This window comes from Lepisma saccharinum, chromosome 3, assembly GCF_977018435.1.
Source record: "Lepisma saccharinum chromosome 3, izLepSacc3.1, whole genome shotgun sequence".
NCBI classification, from domain to species: Eukaryota; Metazoa; Arthropoda; class Insecta; order Zygentoma; family Lepismatidae; genus Lepisma; species Lepisma saccharinum.
This window is the reverse complement of record NC_139231.1, coordinates 47,510,145-47,529,471: the sequence shown is the minus strand read 5'-3', so window position 1 is coordinate 47,529,471 and position 19,327 is coordinate 47,510,145. Positions and strand designations below refer to the sequence as shown.

At 39.0% G+C, this 19,327-nt stretch overlaps 1 protein-coding gene across 1 annotated transcript in view; it reads right to left on the bottom strand.

Annotated features, from left to right (window-relative positions):
- Window positions 1-18,529, bottom strand: part of LOC145985778 (lachesin-like) — a 423,684-nt gene extending 405,155 nt beyond the window's left edge. The window contains exon 1 of the mRNA XM_083119859.1: window positions 18,342-18,529. Coding sequence (XP_082975985.1) covers window positions 18,342-18,429 — 88 coding nt within the window. The 5' untranslated portion in view covers window positions 18,430-18,529. The remainder of the gene's footprint in view (window positions 1-18,341) is intronic.
- Between the last annotated feature and the right edge of the window lie 798 nt (window positions 18,530-19,327).

The following is a 19,327-nucleotide window of genomic DNA, read 5'->3' as shown; positions in this document are numbered from 1 at the left end:
TAGGTGCGGTTTTCCAATTTGTCCGTTCGTGCTGGTGATAATTATCATCCTGAGTTGGCTACGCTGATCAGGCAGAAATCCCAAGATCTCATTCTCAAGGGCAAAGCCATCCGGCGACCTCCCTTCCTCGCTGAAGATAAATCATCGCGGACCTCAACTCCGCGAGGATTTATGAGACAATTGTGCTATTGCCAGTGGAACGTCTGTAGTGAGGGAACGGCCCATATCACTTTTCACCCTCGACCCCTCCCCCCTGGATCTTCAAGGGAGCAACCCTTTCACGCCGGATGCCATCTTTCGAGTTTTCCACAGTCCATCAATGCGTATCTCCAGCCGTAGGGGCAGGGCGGGTGACGATGGTGACTTCCGAAGAATTGGAAGTCGTTCGCCTGATTCGGTACAAGAAGGGTTAGACTGCGTTGAAACATGTGTCATCCACACTAGAGAGTCTTCTGTGTGCGAGAACATAGCAACGTGCTGCGGAGCCAAGGTTCGAACCCGTACTAATTCATGAGGGTTTATTTGGTAGGTATGCCCAGGCCCTTCATGGGCTGTTGCGCAAAGGATTATTATTATTATTATTATTTGTATATATTCAGCTACCACCTTTCGTGGTTACGTTTTTCTGATTTTCCTCTGTCACTTCAGGCGAATCATAGGATGGTGTAAATTTTAGCGAAGGGCATGGACGTTTCCACTTATCTTTATCTCCTCTTACTGTTCTGCTTTCATTTACTTCATCGTGGTTAACCTAATAATTTCAAGTAAGCGATGTGATTTTCATCAATCTACCAAGACATCAACATCAGGGGCGGCCCATTTGTTTTAAAAATAGTTGTTATAAACCAGATATTTCATATTGAAAACAATAACAAGAGATTAAAAGCAAGGTGTTTCAAAAAAGGAAAATAGATGGCAGCACAAAGTAAAAAAAATATAAATAAATTGTTGGAGAATAAATATCGATTTAGTGAGAGTAAAAATATGATAATAATGTGTAGAAAAGATGAAAGCAATATATAAGAAATATATAATAGATAGAAAGGAAAATACAGGTGGTTTTCATCAGTGGCGTAGCAACATTTCGCGAGGACATGGGCAAGATTAGAATACGAGGCCCCCATCCTCTTTTAAATTTGAAATAATGTGAATCATGGATCGATCATAATTGACAGGGATACCTCAGCAAATTATCGTGATTAAATAATAATAATAAATTAATGACTAAAGTGATATTTAATAATTTCATTCACCCTGAAAATGTAATTCTCTGTTTTTGTAAGCTGAAATCTTAAGCTCTAGGAAGGAAGGAAGAACTGCTAATGTTTTCTCCATCCTCCTTGGGTTGAAAACAACACAAGCATTTAAATGCCTCACACTGGCAGTTGGATGTGCTTTATTGTTAAAATATTAAAATCGGGAGTGTAAGAAAGATTAAAAACAAGACAAAGTGCTTTTTATTCAAGAAAAGAATAAATGAGTAAAGATGTCCGCTCATTCGAAAGTTACATCCTTATATTACAACAAACTGCTCACAGTTACGTACATTAACCTCTTGTGTATAAGGGTTTAGTTTTCTGACATCTCAAATGGATCACCCGGTATATTGTCTTCAATGCTACTTACCATGCTTGCATGCACATTTTTGAATTTACTGCTGCATAACATGGTACATACACTGCAAAATCATATAGCAATTTAAACACTAATAATACTATTTTGATATCATTATGTAGGTATTAAATAAATGTAGTCTATACCTACAACAAACACATCCTTTAACAGTAATATTTAAGAAGGCTATTATTTTTCTCATTTAAAGTCGTAAATATAAAACATAGTTAAGGTTGTTATTGGGAGTGGATAGTAGGGGGACCAGGGTGGGAAGTAGGGAGCGCCAAGATTCCACCTCACCCGAGCGAATATTTCTTCTGGACCCGCCCCTGATCAGCATTCGTCATCGTCGTCGCGATTGACAAACTAGATACAGAAAGCAAAGTAAAAAAAAAAAAGTACACAAACCTAAGGCAGTATGAAGGAATGAGAGTGGAAGTTTAAAGTAGCGCAGATTGCCGAATGTGTGAACGGACATAAAGAAGACGGTATTCCATATTCAAACCTGACTACTACCGTGCCTTAGATGTGTTCCGTTATTTCTGCAGTCACTCCAGTGAATATTGGTATGGCATATTCAAGAAAGGTCGTCTTCCACGCACGTTCCTCTTCCTTTTCATAATTTTGTCATGTTCCAGTTGGAATCCACAGAGACGGAGTTTTGTAACTTTTAGCATATTCTCTGTTGACATTATTTGGAGAATTCTCAGCGAACATGATTTTAAGAATCTTTCAGCATATTCTTTTGTGACGTACTTTCAAGAATTTCCAGGAAAGTCATTTGTGATATGTTTAGAGAATTTTCAGGACATTAGTTTGTAATACTCCTTTTATAATTTTCAGCATATTCGTTTGTGACACATTTTACAGAATGTTCAGGATACTGCCACGCCCCGGAGAGGGTAATACCAGTCCAGCTTAGGCCAGGGTAAAACATGAGATACTCAGGGCAACTAAAACTGATTGATAACAAGGAATTAAAGGAAACAACTCGTTTAACCCACTACAGAAGGTATGAACCGACATATATTCTGAAAACGTTGACATAATACATTTCATATACTTGATTGGTTTTCTTTATACAATTTCAAATCAAAATGTTTACTTTCTTAATTCTTCAACTTTCTACTTCTATGGAAATTCTTCTGTAGGTCACCGTCTTTTATGTATATCTATACTGTATGTCTATGTTTCCACAGGCTTCTTCTACGGAATGGACTGATGGGCTTCTTCTTCTATGTAAAATACCGCATGCTTCTACTTCTATAGATTAATCAGCTTCTTCTTTTATACTGAATTCTACAGGCTTCTACTTCTATGAGTAAATGTTCTTCTTCTTCTATGCTAAATTCCACAGGCTTCTTCATCTATGGATTAATCTTCTTCTTCTATGCAAAAATACACATGTTTCTACTTCTATGGATTAATCAGCTTCTTCTTCTATACAACTTCTTCTATGGAATGGACTGATGGTCTTCCTCTTATATGTAATAATAGGTTTCATCTTCGTATGAAATTCCCCACGCTTCTTCTTCTATGGACTTCTCGGCTTCTTCTTCAATAGAATTCTATAGACTTTTATTTCTATGGACTACTCGGCTTCTCCTTCTATGGACTTCTCGGGTTTTTCTTCTGTAGGCTTTTACTTCTATGGACTACTTGGCTTCTTCTTCTGAAGATTTTCTGCTTACATCTGCATGCGTGTATTCTTCTCAGATTACAACCCTTTATCTGCATATACTTCTGGGATTATAACCCTCTATCTGCATACATTTATTCTTCTGGGATTATAACCCTCTATCTGCATACATTTATTCTTCTGCGATTACAACCCTTTATCTGCATACATTTATTCTTCTGTGATTACAACCATTCTACATACATGCATTACTACCTCAAATAGCTGTATGCCTTCCATAGGGTCGCTACTTAGCTTGCAGCGCCACCGATTAATACGATCAGATAAATTGGGTAATCAAGGGGCGCCGCCTGTCCCACGCTCACCTTGATCCGGGTCTGCAATATATGCTCCTACACGGAAGTGCTTGGGGGTTGCCTATGATTTGGCACCACACCGGGGAAACAACCAAAAAGTCCTGCAAGAAATCTCATTTCTGCTCGAACGATAGATACAAAATAGTAATCACTTTCCGACTTCTTTAACTTCTACATATCATATAGGCCATACATGGCGATTATTTGTTTTTTCTAGCCTTAATCCTATCTCATCATTATTCTCCGTTCGTAAATTAAAATGAGCATAACCATTCCAATATTTACAGCTCTTTTATTCCATTCTCATACTCGTTGATTCTTTAATCAACGTTCCTAATATATTCGTCACGTGCTGCCATCTATCGGCCATTATATGAAACATCTGCTAACTATTCTCGCCATGCGGACACGTGACAATATTCGTTTGTTACATGTGTTGGAGAATCTTAATTGAGATTCGTTTGTAACATTCTTTGATAGGAGATTCGTTTGTGACATGTTTTCAGGAATTTTAAGTAGATTTGTTATCGGAATATTTGGAAGAATATTCAGCATATTTGTTTGTTGACATGCAAAGGAGAATTTTCAGCATGTTCTTTTATGATATTCTTTGGAGAATTTTCATCATATTCGTGTGTGACGAACACTGGAGAATTTTCAGTTGTATTTTTGTCATGCAAGGAGATATATGATGCGCGTTGCTGAAGTTTCAGCACATTCGATGTATATCGGATAAACTTCAGCATATTTGTTCATGACGTACGTTGGAGAATTTTCAGCGTATATTCGTTGGTGACGCACATTGATCGTTTCAAAATTGCGCGAAACCTCAACTCTGAAGCGGGGTCGTTTACAATTCAGGCTCGGATAACTGGCAATTTGAATATTTATTGCATGACATCGTTAAAACAAAACTATTATTTACCGAGAAGCAAGGATATGCACATGACGTTAACAAGCCTTGTTTTCGTCGAAAATAAGGGCCAGTCAGTGGAAAACAGGCCGCCTCGTATGTTTCGACGTGTAGATGCCACGACTTCACGAAACTCCTCCACTGGAAGGGGATTCCGTTCTCCCCCGGTAGATGGCAGTCGCGTCGCAGGCGTGTGTGAAGCAGTGCGAGTGTAAGGCGTGTGAAGTGCAGACGTGTAGGGACTTGCCGTCCGGCATATCATTGAGGCCATTAAGGAAGAACAGCGAGCAGTCGTGCGCTTCCTGGTGGCGATAGGCGCTAGTACGCGAGACATTCATCCCAACACGTCTGCACTTCACACGGCTCACACTCGCACCGCTTCACAGAAGCCTGCGACGAGACTGCCATCTACCGGGCGACAACAGAAACCTTTCCAGTGTCAGGAGTTTCGTGGATCCGTAGTATCTACACGTCGAGATATACTACGTGGCCTGTTTCCCACTGACTGACCCTTATATATTGGACGGTCTCACCTCTGTAAATACCACCTTTCTCATCACTGTTAACCCAATGATATAAATAGAGGCGTTAATTAAATGAGCAGAGCAGAATAAGAAAGATCGTTCATAATTAGGAAGGTGAATAGACGTACCAATTTAACACGATCAGTTCCTCCCTCCACAGCCCGACCCTGGTCCAGATGCTGGGTCGCCGCTCGCATTTCTCTAATCTGTGTAAATCTCCCGTTCGTGCGGGACCCGGGCGGGAGATTTGCTGGGTTAATTACGAATGGATCTGTGGGAATATTATAGGATTGGAAGAAAATGTGTGTGTGTGGTACGGACGCCGGAAGCGTTTAAAATCCTCCCGAGCAACTGGTAATTACCGATCACATGGGTGTCGTAAGGAGGATCACCTTGCATGACGGTCCATATTAATTCGCAATTTGGTTCTACTCTCGCCAAACAGCGGCTCGCGATATGCACGGTCAGTGAGAGTCTACTCGTAGTACAAGGTTCTAACGCTGGCCTGATCACTAGGATATTCCGTCCTGAAACAGTTATGTTCTTACTCGCAATGCAAACTAACTTATTTTAAATCTCGTTGAAGGATTTCACCATAGTTGTTTTTCACTATATGGTTGTTCCGAGGCTTCATATGGTGCATAAGGTGAACTTAACCATAGAAACTACCATGGAGATCGGTATGGCAGTGTTACAACATGTAGGTATTAGAAACGACACAACTGACCAGTTAAAATCGCGCACAGAAATATTTATATCTTATCTAAGTTACATTATTTGCGATAAGTAATGAACTATATGTATCTTATAGTTTCTAATTTAAAGTAATGCTTATATCGTTCGTGTTGGATAATACGTGTATGTTTTCTACAACAACATTTGTTCGTGTATTCTAGTGCCTAATACTTGCATATTGCAACACTGTTGTTTCACTATTTGTTGATAAATTCACATGACTTTTTACTTGATACCAGACCAGGGTGGACAGCGAGTAAGCATATTATGCTCTGTTATCAAATAGCTTTTCTGGAGTATTCACAATACTTCTATAATAAATAATAGTTATCAATTGGAAATAAAGCAGCAAATAAACACACTAAAGATGCTGATCAAGTCAGTCGTTTATGTAAAAAAACACACACATGATGATTCAACCCTATATCAGTGTCTTCTTCGGACAAAATTAAAATGAAACCTTACTTGTATAGTGTTTTAGAGTGCATAAAGACTGTTTTGGTCAGCATCTTTAATGTTTTTATAACATAAAAACAAGGCATAATTGTGTTACAAAGAAACAAAAATACTGAAATATAATCTAACGCGAATTCACACTATAATTTGTTACTAAGTTTTTCAAATTTGAGTTTTAGTTTTATGCACCGACAGGATAATTGGAACTGGACCTACAGTTTAAAGTGGGATCCGAACCACTATGCGCCTCCATCGATAATCGAACACCTTGATTACAAGGCGACTTTAGTCACCAGTAATATCCAGTAACATATTGTAACTAGATGTAATAAAGATGAAGCTCCAGTAACGGCACAAGAGACTCCTTCCTCTTCCCAGTTAACCCGCCCGGCCCTTCCCCTACTCCCTCCAGCAAAATATAATCTATATAAATGCTCGTTTAGGCAAAATGTGCATATTTGAAATTTAATTAGGTGTCTATATAAAATGTGAATGCCTCCAGGTAATATTCCCTCCTGTCTGCAGACTAATTTTCACTGTAAAGACCGTATGAATAGACTAAACATCCTTAGAGTTAGGTAACCTGAATATCTCAAGACGTATACAAGATTGCATAATATGCAAGGATACAACTTTTTCATTCAGAACACGTAATTTTCATCTCCGTTCATTTTATTTTTGCTCAGACGCAAAAGTTTTTACGCAGAAGGTACAGTGTGTACTGTCTTATTGATCGGAAGTCGGATTGCGTGGAGCGAGCTTACTTCAAATGAAGCCGCATTTTTTGTCCCCCTCCCGTTCCGTGTTAAAACCTACCACCGGAGAATTCAATGATACCTCTCACGGTGGACATTTTGCGAGGCACATCTTCCCAATTAGCGCGCGCGATCGGCCAGCCAGCGGCCATATTTTTACACGCGAGGGGGAAAATGTAAAAAAAAAAAAGAAGTAGAGGAAATCCCTTAAAAAGAGGCACATGGTCGTCCTAGTGCAGTTAACTCTAAATTAGACTCCGCACACAAGTCGTAGCTGCGTTTATTGCTTAAACCTGATAGGTATCGTGGTCACTAATCAAAACATAAGATTGGACAGTTCGTTGGAGAAGCAGGTTTCGTCGAAGTAACGAATCAAATTTGATATCAGATTTGTTCACTAGCCGACGATCCTGGTTTAAATCCTGAAGTAGGAGTTAATTCACGTTTGTATTTTGTACTTTCCGTTGACTTTCTGACACGTTGCTAATAGCAACGAAGAGGAAGAACAGTGATATTGGTAAAGGGACATTTACCCCGTGTTCAGGCTGAGATTCGAACTCAGTACCTTCGTCTACAAGATTTTCAGTCGAACGCTGAACGCCATCGGCAACCGAGGCGGCGACTTTGATCTATTTCATATATTGATAATTCATTCCACATTGTCCTAGGTTCGATACATTGTAGCTGTAGCGAACTGTGGTATAGATTGAACTTTAAAACCTTAGTAATATGTATAAAATGTACAGTCAGCGGCAATCAAAATGACACACCTAAATCCTGAAGTACTTGCTTCCGCAAGGCATTGTGTGTGCCTAACTATATGGCGATAAGTTGATTATAATAGCAAATTTTCAATAGCAAGTTCTACCACCGCCGTAGAGTTATGCAACACAGATAACACCTTGCAGGGAAGCGAGCGTTTTTATTGCCGCTGACTGTACCTCAAGCAATGAACTTTCACTTGCATCCTCAGACATTTGGTTAAACTATAAATGCTAAGAACCAACATAAAATAAGTTTAAACTTAAGTACAATATAAGCAAATCAAGAATAAAGTATTTGATTCAAACAAAGTGTTTATTTGCAGCCTGAATAGTTTTAGATGTTCTCTTGGACTTTTTTTGTAATTGTTTTATTATTGTTTAATCTCACTTGTCGTTGATATTCTTAAGATATTCATTATTTTGTGGCTGTTGCTTTTATACTTACTATGTACTTTGTGTGATTGTTACCATTATGAAACTTATTTTCACGTCTGCTATTCTTATGATTGACACGTTTTGACGTTTCTTGTTCTTAGGCTTAATACTTCTTGCAGTTGTTGCTTTTGTATGATCAACATCTATTTGCAGGTGTTTTTTTACGGTTAACATCTTTCCGCTGTTGTTGTTGTTCTCATGTTTAACATATTTTCCCGGTGGTTGTTCTTACGCTTAGCACCTTTGAGCGGTTGTTATTATTATGCATAAAACCTTATGATTTACACCTTTCGCGGTTATTGTTATTATTATTAACAGCTTTTTCCTGATTTTCTTCTTTCGATTAACATATTTCCACGGTTGTTGTTGAACATCACGCTACGACGCCAGAGGTCATGGGTTCCAATCCTGGTCTGAGCATGGATATTTGTGATTGTCAATTGATCAATTTCATCATATCATCACTCATCCCCATCTTAGCAAGTTACCCAAAAGTGGCACAAAAGGCAAAGTAAAATAAATCAATCAATCAATCATGTTCAACATATTTGCGCGACCGAGGATGTTGTTCTTACGTTTTACACATTTTTGCGGTTGTTCCTTTGTGCTCAATAAGTTGTCGCATTTGTCCCAACATCCAATAATAAAGGGAGACGAAGAATCCGTTGCGTAATCAGAACAAGAGCGTCGTATAAAAGGGAACAACATCAGGAATTGGTTCTCCGCCCACACAGACGCTGCTGCGACTTATATTTTTTATTGACAAACGAAGTTACACAACTTGAAATCGCCACACGCTCCCAGATTGATTTTTTCACCCTAAGAACCTTTTGACTTTTGTTTCTTCGTGGAAGGAACATTGGAAAGAGACAGAATGGAGGAACGAAGGAACTGTTGAGTTAATTAGTGACTATCGTTGAAGAAAAGCTGAATCTGCAGTTTTGAACCATGTTCTTTTTTGCATGCATTTGCTACTAACTTTGTACAGTGAGATGAACAAGTATTGCTCGGCAAGTTATACATGTCTCTTTTCATTAAATTTTTTCTTGAGTTGTATCCTATCTGGATTCAAGGATTTGATTTTTATATATGCTGCTGCAGAGATTGTTAGCATCTTGTTCAACATTTAATATCAATTCCAGTTAATCGCATTACGTAAAACAAAGAAAAACACGAAAACAAACACATTACAAGCAGTAATTAAGTAACGATTTAGCTTTTAGACTTCTGTTTTTGTAAGGAATAGACCGCGGTGGTTCAAGACACCTTACTGTTACGCAGAGGACCGGGTTCGATTCCCGGGGCGGGTGGTCCGAAAGGGTAAGTGTTCACTTGGGGTTGGCTCAGTCTCTCACCAGTAGGTTCCTTGGAATAATCCTGGGGAGAGGTTGCAAAGGTGGCTGGAGCGTGGTGTCGATCACATCACGACCTCTACGGCCGTGATGGATGCTGTATGGGGCCATACCTCCGCGAGCCCTTTGCACATTCATGACACGGAGAGAAATTTGCGTTTTCCACAACTAATACACACACAGCTAAAAATAGGTATGACATATTTTTTGTAACTACTTAACAATGAAGGGCAAGATAATTAATTTATATTAATATTTAAAAATAATAATAACGTGCAATTACTTAAACATTAACATGCTAGTAACGATAATAATTTTCAAATGAAGAAATACCTGATATTTTTTCATTTTCCCGTTCTTTGAAAAAAGGGTAGGCGGCCCCAATTTCCCCCTAAAGTACGCCAAGATTGAAACAGTAATAAACAACCTTAAACAAACGCCCACACGTCTTGAAGTGAGCTAATTTGGCCCTTACTACTTCATTTGAGCCACCGACGAGAAATCTTTACACTTGCCCTGCACCCTGGGCGTAAGATTTAATGAAGAATATTTCATCCTGGACTCTCTGCAACACGTTTTACGGTTCATTTAATTGGGTTTCATAACTTCCAGGAGTTCCGAAACTTGGGGAGTTCTTGCACAGTGTAGGTAAACGCCCGAGGGAGATACGGTCAAAGTTAATGTTGATCTCTTGGTACGAGAGAGAGTTCTGAATAATGTTGGCAATGTTCAGATACATGCTGCCAGCCACACTGGGCTTCGTAGGGAAATATATTAGTGGAGAGTGATAATGTTTAGATGCTTAAAATGAGCAGGGATACAGGCAAAGTAATGAAACGTATGACGAAATTGTGGCAATGGACAAATTAAGGTTGGGAACACGCTAAAAAATTGTTAAAATAATAAATTAAGGTGTGAAACACGGGGAAATTGCTGGAACGGCAAAGATGTAGAACGCGCGACGAAATGGTTGGAATGGGCAATGTAATGTGTGGAACGCGCGACGAAATGGCTGCAATGGGCAATGTAATGTGTGGAACGCGCGGCGAAATGGCTGGAACGGGCAATGTAAGGTGTGGAACAAGCTGTAGAATGACAGAAACGGGCAAAGTAAGGTGTGGAACGAGCGATAGAATGACAGAAACGGGCAAAGTAAGGTGTGGAATGCGCGACGAAATGGCTAGAAATGGGATTGTAAGGTGTGGAATGCACGACGAAATTGCTGGAAAGGGGAATGTAAGATGTGGAACGAGCCATAGAATGGCTGAAACTGGCAAAGTAAGTTGTGGAACGCGCGACGAAATTGTTGGAAGGACAAAGCAATGGGAGACAAAATGGCTGGAACGTGCCATGTAAGGTATGGAAAGCGCGGCAAAATGGCTGTAAAGGAATGTAAGGTGTGAAACGCGTGACGAAATGGCTCGAATGGGCAATGTAAGGTATTGAAAGCCCGTCTAAATGGATGGAAAGGGTCCATGTAAGGTGTGGAACGCCCAACGAAATGGATAGAACGGGTAATGTAAGGTGTGGAACGATCAATGCAATGGCTAGAACGGGCAAAATAAGGTTTAGAACTCGATAAAAAAGTAACTGGAAGAGCAAAGTAAAGTCTGAAACGTACGGCGAAATGGCTGCAAGCGCAAAGCAAACTGTGCAAGGCCCGACGACATGGATCGAAGGATCAAGTAGTGTGTAGAACGCGCGGCGAAATTCTTTGAACTGGCACAGAAAGTTGAGGAACGCGCTACAAAAGAGTTTGAACGGGGAAAGCAATTTGTGGAACCCGTGAGAAAATGGCTTGAAATGGCAGTGTAAGCTGAAGAACGTGCTTGAACTGTAAGTGTAATGTGCGGAACTCCGACGAAATTGATGAAGCAGGCAAAGTAAGGTGTGAAATGCCAACTTCATTGCTTGAACAAGCAAAGGTATGTAATGCTGACGAAGTGACTGAACAGTCAAATGAAAGTTTTGCAACGCGTGACAATTTGTCTTGAAGTGGCATCGTAAAGTGTAAACCGTGTACTAAGTGACTGAAACTAGCAGTGTAGTTTGGAGAAAACGTGACGAAATGGAGTGAACGTAAAACGTTAGGGCTGCGTATGAATGACTGCAATTAACTACGCAATGAAAGGAAGATGTTGCTTAACACAAGGGAAAAGATTCTATTGACTTTAACAGTAATTTAAAGTGCAGGTAAATAAAATAACATATTTTACTCTTGAAAGGTACTTTTAGTGGATCAGAAACATCACCTCAAGCAGGATGTGCGTGAATTAGAAATCTGTTCTCATAATACAGGTACGCGAGTCTCTTCCTACAAACGATCCAACAGCGCAGATTGCTTTATCTCGAATTCATCTTCTGCAACGTCCGGCATACGTCATGTTCGCGTGAAGCTCCCGTCCGGAGGTGCCTGAATCCTAAAGATATGCAGCGCCAAAGTGTTATCGTAAATAACATTCTACAAATTCACGATGCGGAATTAACGTTCAGAACAAATATTTCTTCCCAACCCAGCCGCCCTACGCAATGCGCTGGTTAGGTGACGCGTTACGATGCGGCGGGAGGTAAGACTGCAATATGATTTTTATTCACTGATCACAACTTACACCTCTCCTAGATGTTCGATTGAATACCAAAACTGGTATAATGAATTCTCTATAGGCGTAGGTATCAATGAAAGAAAGCAAAAATGTTTTTATTATTTGAATTGAAATTTTATTACTCCATATAAACCATATACATTTGTATTTGGAAGGTTGAGTACAGTTCAGACAAAAAAATATGATTACAAAATTTCTAAAACTTGCAACCTAGATATTCACTAACGCTATAATATTCCTTATTAACTAAGAGTTTTTAATTATTTTTTTTTTAAACTTGTCACATTTTCTGCTTTCATATCATTTGGTAGGTTATTAAATATTTTAATTGCCATCTTTTCGGGTCCTTCTTGAACTTATGTTAGCCTGGTGAGTATGGCTTTAGGAGCTGCTTATTTCGGGTGTTATATTGAGCTTCGTATCGCAATATTTTTTCTCCCATATAATGCCATTTCATATATGTACAGTAAAGGGAGGGTTAATATTTTGTATTTCTTAAACAACGTTTTGCACGATTCCCTAGGATTTATTCCTACTATAATCCTAATGGGTTTCTTTTGTTTCCAAATACTTCTAAACTTCTTCTGAGTTCCTTCAGAATTCTATTGCATAATTTATTTGTGAATGAAACCTTGAATAATGTACCTGAATTAGTGAATTTGTATTAAGTGTTTGTTTTAATATCCTCAGTTCAAATATATGGAATTTAGTTTTTTAACAAGTATTTTTACGTGGTTTGACTAATTTAGATTTTCATTTATAGTTATTCATAAACATTTTCTTTCGCTAACTAATGTTACTGGAAGATGGCTATTCTTTACTACATTTTTAGTTTTACTGTTTTGTTTAGTGTGAAAAAGCAGGTAATTTGTTTTCTGCTCGTTTAATAGTAATTTGATACTGTTAAACCAAGATTTCATTTTTCTCATTGTTTTTTCAATGTTGGCTTCTAACTCGTTCACATCATTTCCCTTTATTATTGCGCTAGTATCGTCTGCATACAACAAAATCTTTGTATTCTGTATATTTAATTTAGGTACAAAATAAAAAGTAGCGGGCCTAATATTGATCCTTGGTGAACTCCACATTTTAACATTTTAGAGTGGATTTGTATTTTCTTACGTTTCCTTCTCTTTCGTGGCTAATTTCAACACATTGCATTCTGTTTGATAAGTATGATTTCATAATTTCAAGCGCGTTATCCCTTATCCCATAGTGTTCTATTTTAGAAATTATAATGTTGTGGTTTGCCAAATCAAAGGCTTTTGTCAAGTCGTAAAATATTCCGACTATTACACTATTACGTTATATGTGTGTAGGTATGTATACATGAGCGTTCATACCTACTTGTTTTTTCTTTGTATAGTAATAATTGTTAGGCTTAAGTGGAAGAAAGGTGGCTGACTGAACGCGTTAAGTGGTCGATTTTCCATCTTGCCACCGAAGTTCTCGGTTCGACTTCATCAATTGTGCTTGATATGGGGGTAATTAACCTTTGGTTTACCGAGCCCATTTTGCCAGGTAAGCACGCTGAAACCGGGCCAATTTTATGCAAAATGAAGAGTTTCATTTAGATGACTGTAGCTCGGGGGCTAATTGCTTTATACGGACGAATGAAGTACCGTTATACGCGGAATGAACCATGGATTCGGACTATATAAAATTTATGCACATTGAGTGTATATATGGATGCGGGGAGGGGGGGATGAACCGAAAATTTCAAAATTTCTGAAGAAAAATGCCCCTTCCCCCTCCGCCTCTGGACAACCAAGTACACGACATTGTCAAAATACACATGGAAATGATCGCTGGCATGTCTGGAACACGAAAAAATAATTGGACTATTATGATATGAACAATACAACACGACTTGTACCCCCAAAACGATATGTTTGTACGCCACTGAGCCATTCAGGGTAACAGTTTTGGTTTCCGTTGTTTAAATGAACAGGATGACCTTGGGTGTGTCTACAAAAACCTGTCTTCAAACAATTGTTCCAACAACGCCAGAAAACATGCGACAACGAATTATTGATGATTGTGCCTCTATCACTCCTGACATTTTGGGACGAACAGTGTGGAGCTTCAGACACAGTGTTTTGAAATGCATTGAAGATAATACGGTCATCATTTTAAACATTTGCTCCTTTAAACATTTATTTGTGTACCTCAAATGATAACTAACTTGTAGTAACATACTTAATTTTGTTGTTCATATGAAATTGTTCCTTGAAACCAAAGAGTTGGAACAAATTAATATTATTTATTGTTACACAAAAACATAAATTGCAAACAATTTTCTTTTGCCGAATTCTTTGCACACATTTTTTGAATAAAATTCGTTTCTGCAATGTTCTCAACGGAAACCAAAACTTGTATTACATAAAGGGAACAAAATGAAACAAACTACCAAATGTTTATAAATGTTCCAAGTTTGCAATTTTTTTACAAAATTTTTCGAACAATAAATACTTCTTTATCAACACGGAATCCAAATATGTAAAACGAATGGGTGTGTTCCATGTGAAATTTTACATTTGCCCCTCCCCTAAGGGGTGGGTGGCGGCGACGAAATTTTTGCGGCATTGACTTACCCCCTCAATAGTATCAAACTTTTATTCTGTGCAATTTTTCGATTGGATGCATTCTGCATGCGATATTCGGTACTATCATTTTAAATGGATCACCCGGTATAAAATCTATGAACATTGAGTTTATAATATGGATGACAGGACTCCAAAGGCTTAACTAGGAATAGATGCTTGTAAATTTACTTCATTGATTCATGCCGGCTCTGTAACCACCATGTTTCGTGAGCTTATTTTATCTCTATGAGGTATACACCGCTATCGTCCTATAAACGTAAGAGTTGTGTATAAGTAAGTTTAGATTCTTCTGTCAAATTAAATTTAAATGCCAAATTTTTGAAACGGAAATAAACTTCAAAATGAACATTTCAAGGAAACGGACTAGCAAAAACCACTTACATATGTGATGAAATCTTGGAGGAAAAAGTGTTCCAACCTCTAAAAAGGACTTGAGATGGAGTGGTATTATTCTTACCATCAACATATTTTATTTACTTTCGAAATATCTCAAAGGAATGACACCTTTTGCTATTTTTTAATGTTCGGTTCATGTTGATTTTTTTTAAGTGGGATCCTAAGCAAAGTGACTTCAACAGGAATCGGACCACGATCCCTTGATTATATAACGACAGCGATACCACTAACCCCGCTTCACGCGCACACACGCACACACTAGTTAGGTACATACCTGATTATATATATAAAAAAACTAAGGATGGAAATTGTATATGAATTTGTGTGTATATAGATAATAGATTAGATTATATTGTATGTATATAAACGTATATATAACCATGTAATATTAATATGTTACTGACAATTTCAGAATTACCAAAACACAAACAATGAAGCGCAAGAAAATAAAACATATCCTCCCACAACTGCAAAGACTTCAGTTAGAATATATCCTAGTTTGGGAGACAGAGCAGCTGAATTTCCCTAGGCAATGATTTCTCTATTATTGAACTCTATATATAAAAACCCATAGCAATTAGCGATCCGTACGCAATACATGTGCATGCCGCTCTGCGTTATTTTCGCTTCAATTGGAGAACTTTACCTTGCAGACAACTCACATATGGTATTTGAGCACAATACTGATAAAACAGAAGCACATGACGTGAACCATACAAAGTGGAGAATTCAATTTTTCTAAATCAGACGCTTCATAGTGCTATATATTTTCCATGATGTACTAAGGCACGTAGAAGAATTGAATCAGTATCCTTTTCGAAGGGCCTGTGTTCAAGTCCGGTGACTTTTTTTTTTCAAAAAACCAATAGCGTCATACGTGTCACACCGTACATATTTGGAGATCAGGAAAATGGGGGATTATTTTTTATCGCAAGCCGAATGGATAGGGCTCCCGCATTTGCTGCGAGCGATCTTGGGTTCGATCCTTTGTTGGAATGCCAGAAAGTTTGGCATTGATCCAGCATCGTGAGGACAATTGAGGAGCTACTTTGAAGCAATGGTAACGTACTCTGGGTAGGAAAGCCAAAAAACAGGGGCGAAGGGACTCAATGCGCGAACCAAACATCATCCAATAGAATGAGTTTATTGTAAGGTAAGTCCCTGAATTAGTTTTGAATTCATTCTCGAAAAATGAGCTCGATATGTCCGTTTAACCGTAGATGGCGTAGTGGTAACGGCCGCGTCTTTTAATCAACGAGTCCTGTGTTCGATCGCCGGTGAAAGCAGTTAACTCCTGATTAGCCTATTTGTGCATAAAGTGGAAATAAAACAAATCTCAATCATGCTTTGCAGTTCCTCGCTGAGAGATCCTACATCTGTCGACGTCATAATTTTGTCAAAAGACGGATCCAGTTGCAATGTTACTGACTGAGACAATACCCACGCAGGTAAATGAGGCGAGACCAGGGCTGGCTCTGTAGAGAAAGGACACCTGGCTAACGTCGGTGCGAATTCTAGTCGATCCTGAATGTTCACAAATAATATCAAATTTAAAACATTTCCGGAAAGTCAGGAATTTGTCGATGCTGTTCGAAATCAAACCAAGAGCCAACCTCCTGTGTTCTGGTCGCTTGTAATTTTTATTTAATTCCATTTGACAATTGTACGTGGCTTTTCTGCCTCTCTAGCTTAATAACGACGATGAGAACGACTCATCATTAGGTGCGAAAAACATGAGAAACCAGAAACAATGAAACGTCCATTGCCGCACGCAGGAACAGAACCAAGCATCTCAGACTTCGTAGCGCGCTGCATGAACCAAACCGCCATGGAACTCGGTGTTAACCTCTTCGTGACGACGTGTGTGGATCAATTTCTTTACGAAACCCGGTGGCCCAGGGATCAAGTTACGGAAAAAGCACACCAGCACCGAAGAATTCCATGTTGGAGTCCAGACTATGGCACGGGTGTTCATTTGTGAGCGTCCCTTCATCAATCTTACTTAACCTTCATTCAGTTCTCATCGTTACGAGTCGTCAAAACTAGCGGAGGAGTGACTTAAACTAAGAAAAATACAGGAAACGCGTGGAAACGTTTATTCTCCTTCATTAATTATCCTCATCTTTGGAGGATAAAGCGACGTACCGTATCTGGATAATAATTATCCCTCATCACGGTTCCACCAAACCTTGTAGCTGCGTTTAGAAGAACCATGTTAGTCTGAATTCCGAAAAATATATATTTTTTTCTGTATAATTTAGGATAGACGTCGTATGCGTTTTGAAGATGCTGTCAAAATAGAAAATTGACTGATAGTCACGAGTTGCAAAGCAATCGGTTGAAATATTCTTACAGCGATTCAGGATGGATTCTAAGCAGGCTCTCTTTAAGTTATAAATTATATAGTAAGTTAATGTTGCGAAGACTTGCGTATACACTTGAGTGCCATTCTGTAAGAAGCTTCTAACACCAAGTCTGGCTTTAGAGAAACTCATTTATTATAACATAATGTTCCCTTTGGTGTTAGTGCGGAATTGACATTCTTAATACCACCTTCCCGATTGAGGCTTACGTTGCTTCAAGTGTGGTGGAAAACTTGAGTATATTTTTAAGAGTGTAGGGTTCATAGTTAGAAACCGGTCTAATCAAGCTTCTTGGTGATTGCTTAGGCATCGGACAGAGTTATGGCCAATGATGTCTTGTAATCAATGTGTCTGCTGTTCGACTACCGGTGGGGGCACGTTCCGGTAGCTGAGGATACCACATGTAGGTCCAGTCCAGATTGGGCATACAATTGGAACTGAAAGTCTATGCCAAAAGTGTTACCATCCGTTTCAAACTCATCGCCGCGCTTATTCTGAAGTCGTGAAAGAGCGACGATACCTTCAAAAAGTGGTTAGCATAGATTCCGTGTTCAAATCCTGGTCTGGGCATGGGTAATATTTGTGAGTGTCCCTTCATAAATTTCATGACATCATCACTCATCATAATCTTCGCAATTAGCCAAACATGGCAGATAATCGAGGTAAAAATGAACATCAAAATAAATCTTCTTGACAATGCTAATTCCTAGGTTCAACTTCAGGTAAAGATCAATTAGCAATTAGCAACACATCCTCGTCGTCACTGTTAACCTTGAACGTCAAAAGTACCTGCATTTTCATTTAGAACGGTGAAAAAAATCCAGACTTACCTTGATAGCTTGACGCGACGTATGGGGCACACGCAAGAATCACCCATACGTTGATGATATCAGACCAGCGATATATATTGTGTGACATGTCACAGCGTTCATATGCATCGGACAGGCGACATCTTGCAAATCGTCCCGTAGCTGACCACCACGCACCACGGCTTGAGAAAAAAAAGTTGTGTGCGACACTCACGCTTTTCTTTTAAATTTTCTTTCTTTAACTGACTGTATCTGGTCCGTCTCGTTGGAGCATGTCGTAGAAACACTCACGCACTTCAACGCACCACGGCACACACGCACTCTGAACGCGGATGATGTCTTGCTGCCTCGTACGTGTACGCGGTTCCGACCAGCAGGTGTTCTTCCCAAGCGACCTTCTCCGACCACGATCTGACGCGCAGTGTGCCAGGGAGGCCCGAACCGAAGCTTTTACGTCCAGAGTTGCGGGCTAGCGAGAGAGAGAGAGGGAAGTATTGGAGGTGCGAATCAGCGTTGCCAGACGCATGAAAATATTCTCAACTATAAGGAAATCTATCTGTTCTGTGCGAGAGTAGTATTGTTTTGGGGGGATAAAATTATTATAGGACACATATACCAGTAGAGCTGTACATCAGTGTTGCTAAATACACATTAAAACCTCCCATTGCAGGTTGTAAGTTTCAAAGAAAGAAGGCTATCGTTTGAAAAATTTCGTCATTACAGAAATTGGAGAACTATGAATCAGTGTTGCCACGTGTACTTAAATAACCCTCGCTACATGAAAAATTGAGATGGTACGTTTTCTGAAAGAGGGAAGAACAACTTTATGTGATGCCATAGTTTTCAGTTATGAATTTTTCATAACTTTTATATCCAATTACTGCCTTCAATCTGAGTTTTCCCCCAAATTAAACAATGTATAATTGTTTTCTTCAGCCTAGAAATATCTGACAGCCATTCTCTTGTATCCAACAGAAAGAAAAGGCTGTGTTTTCAATAGCTTAACA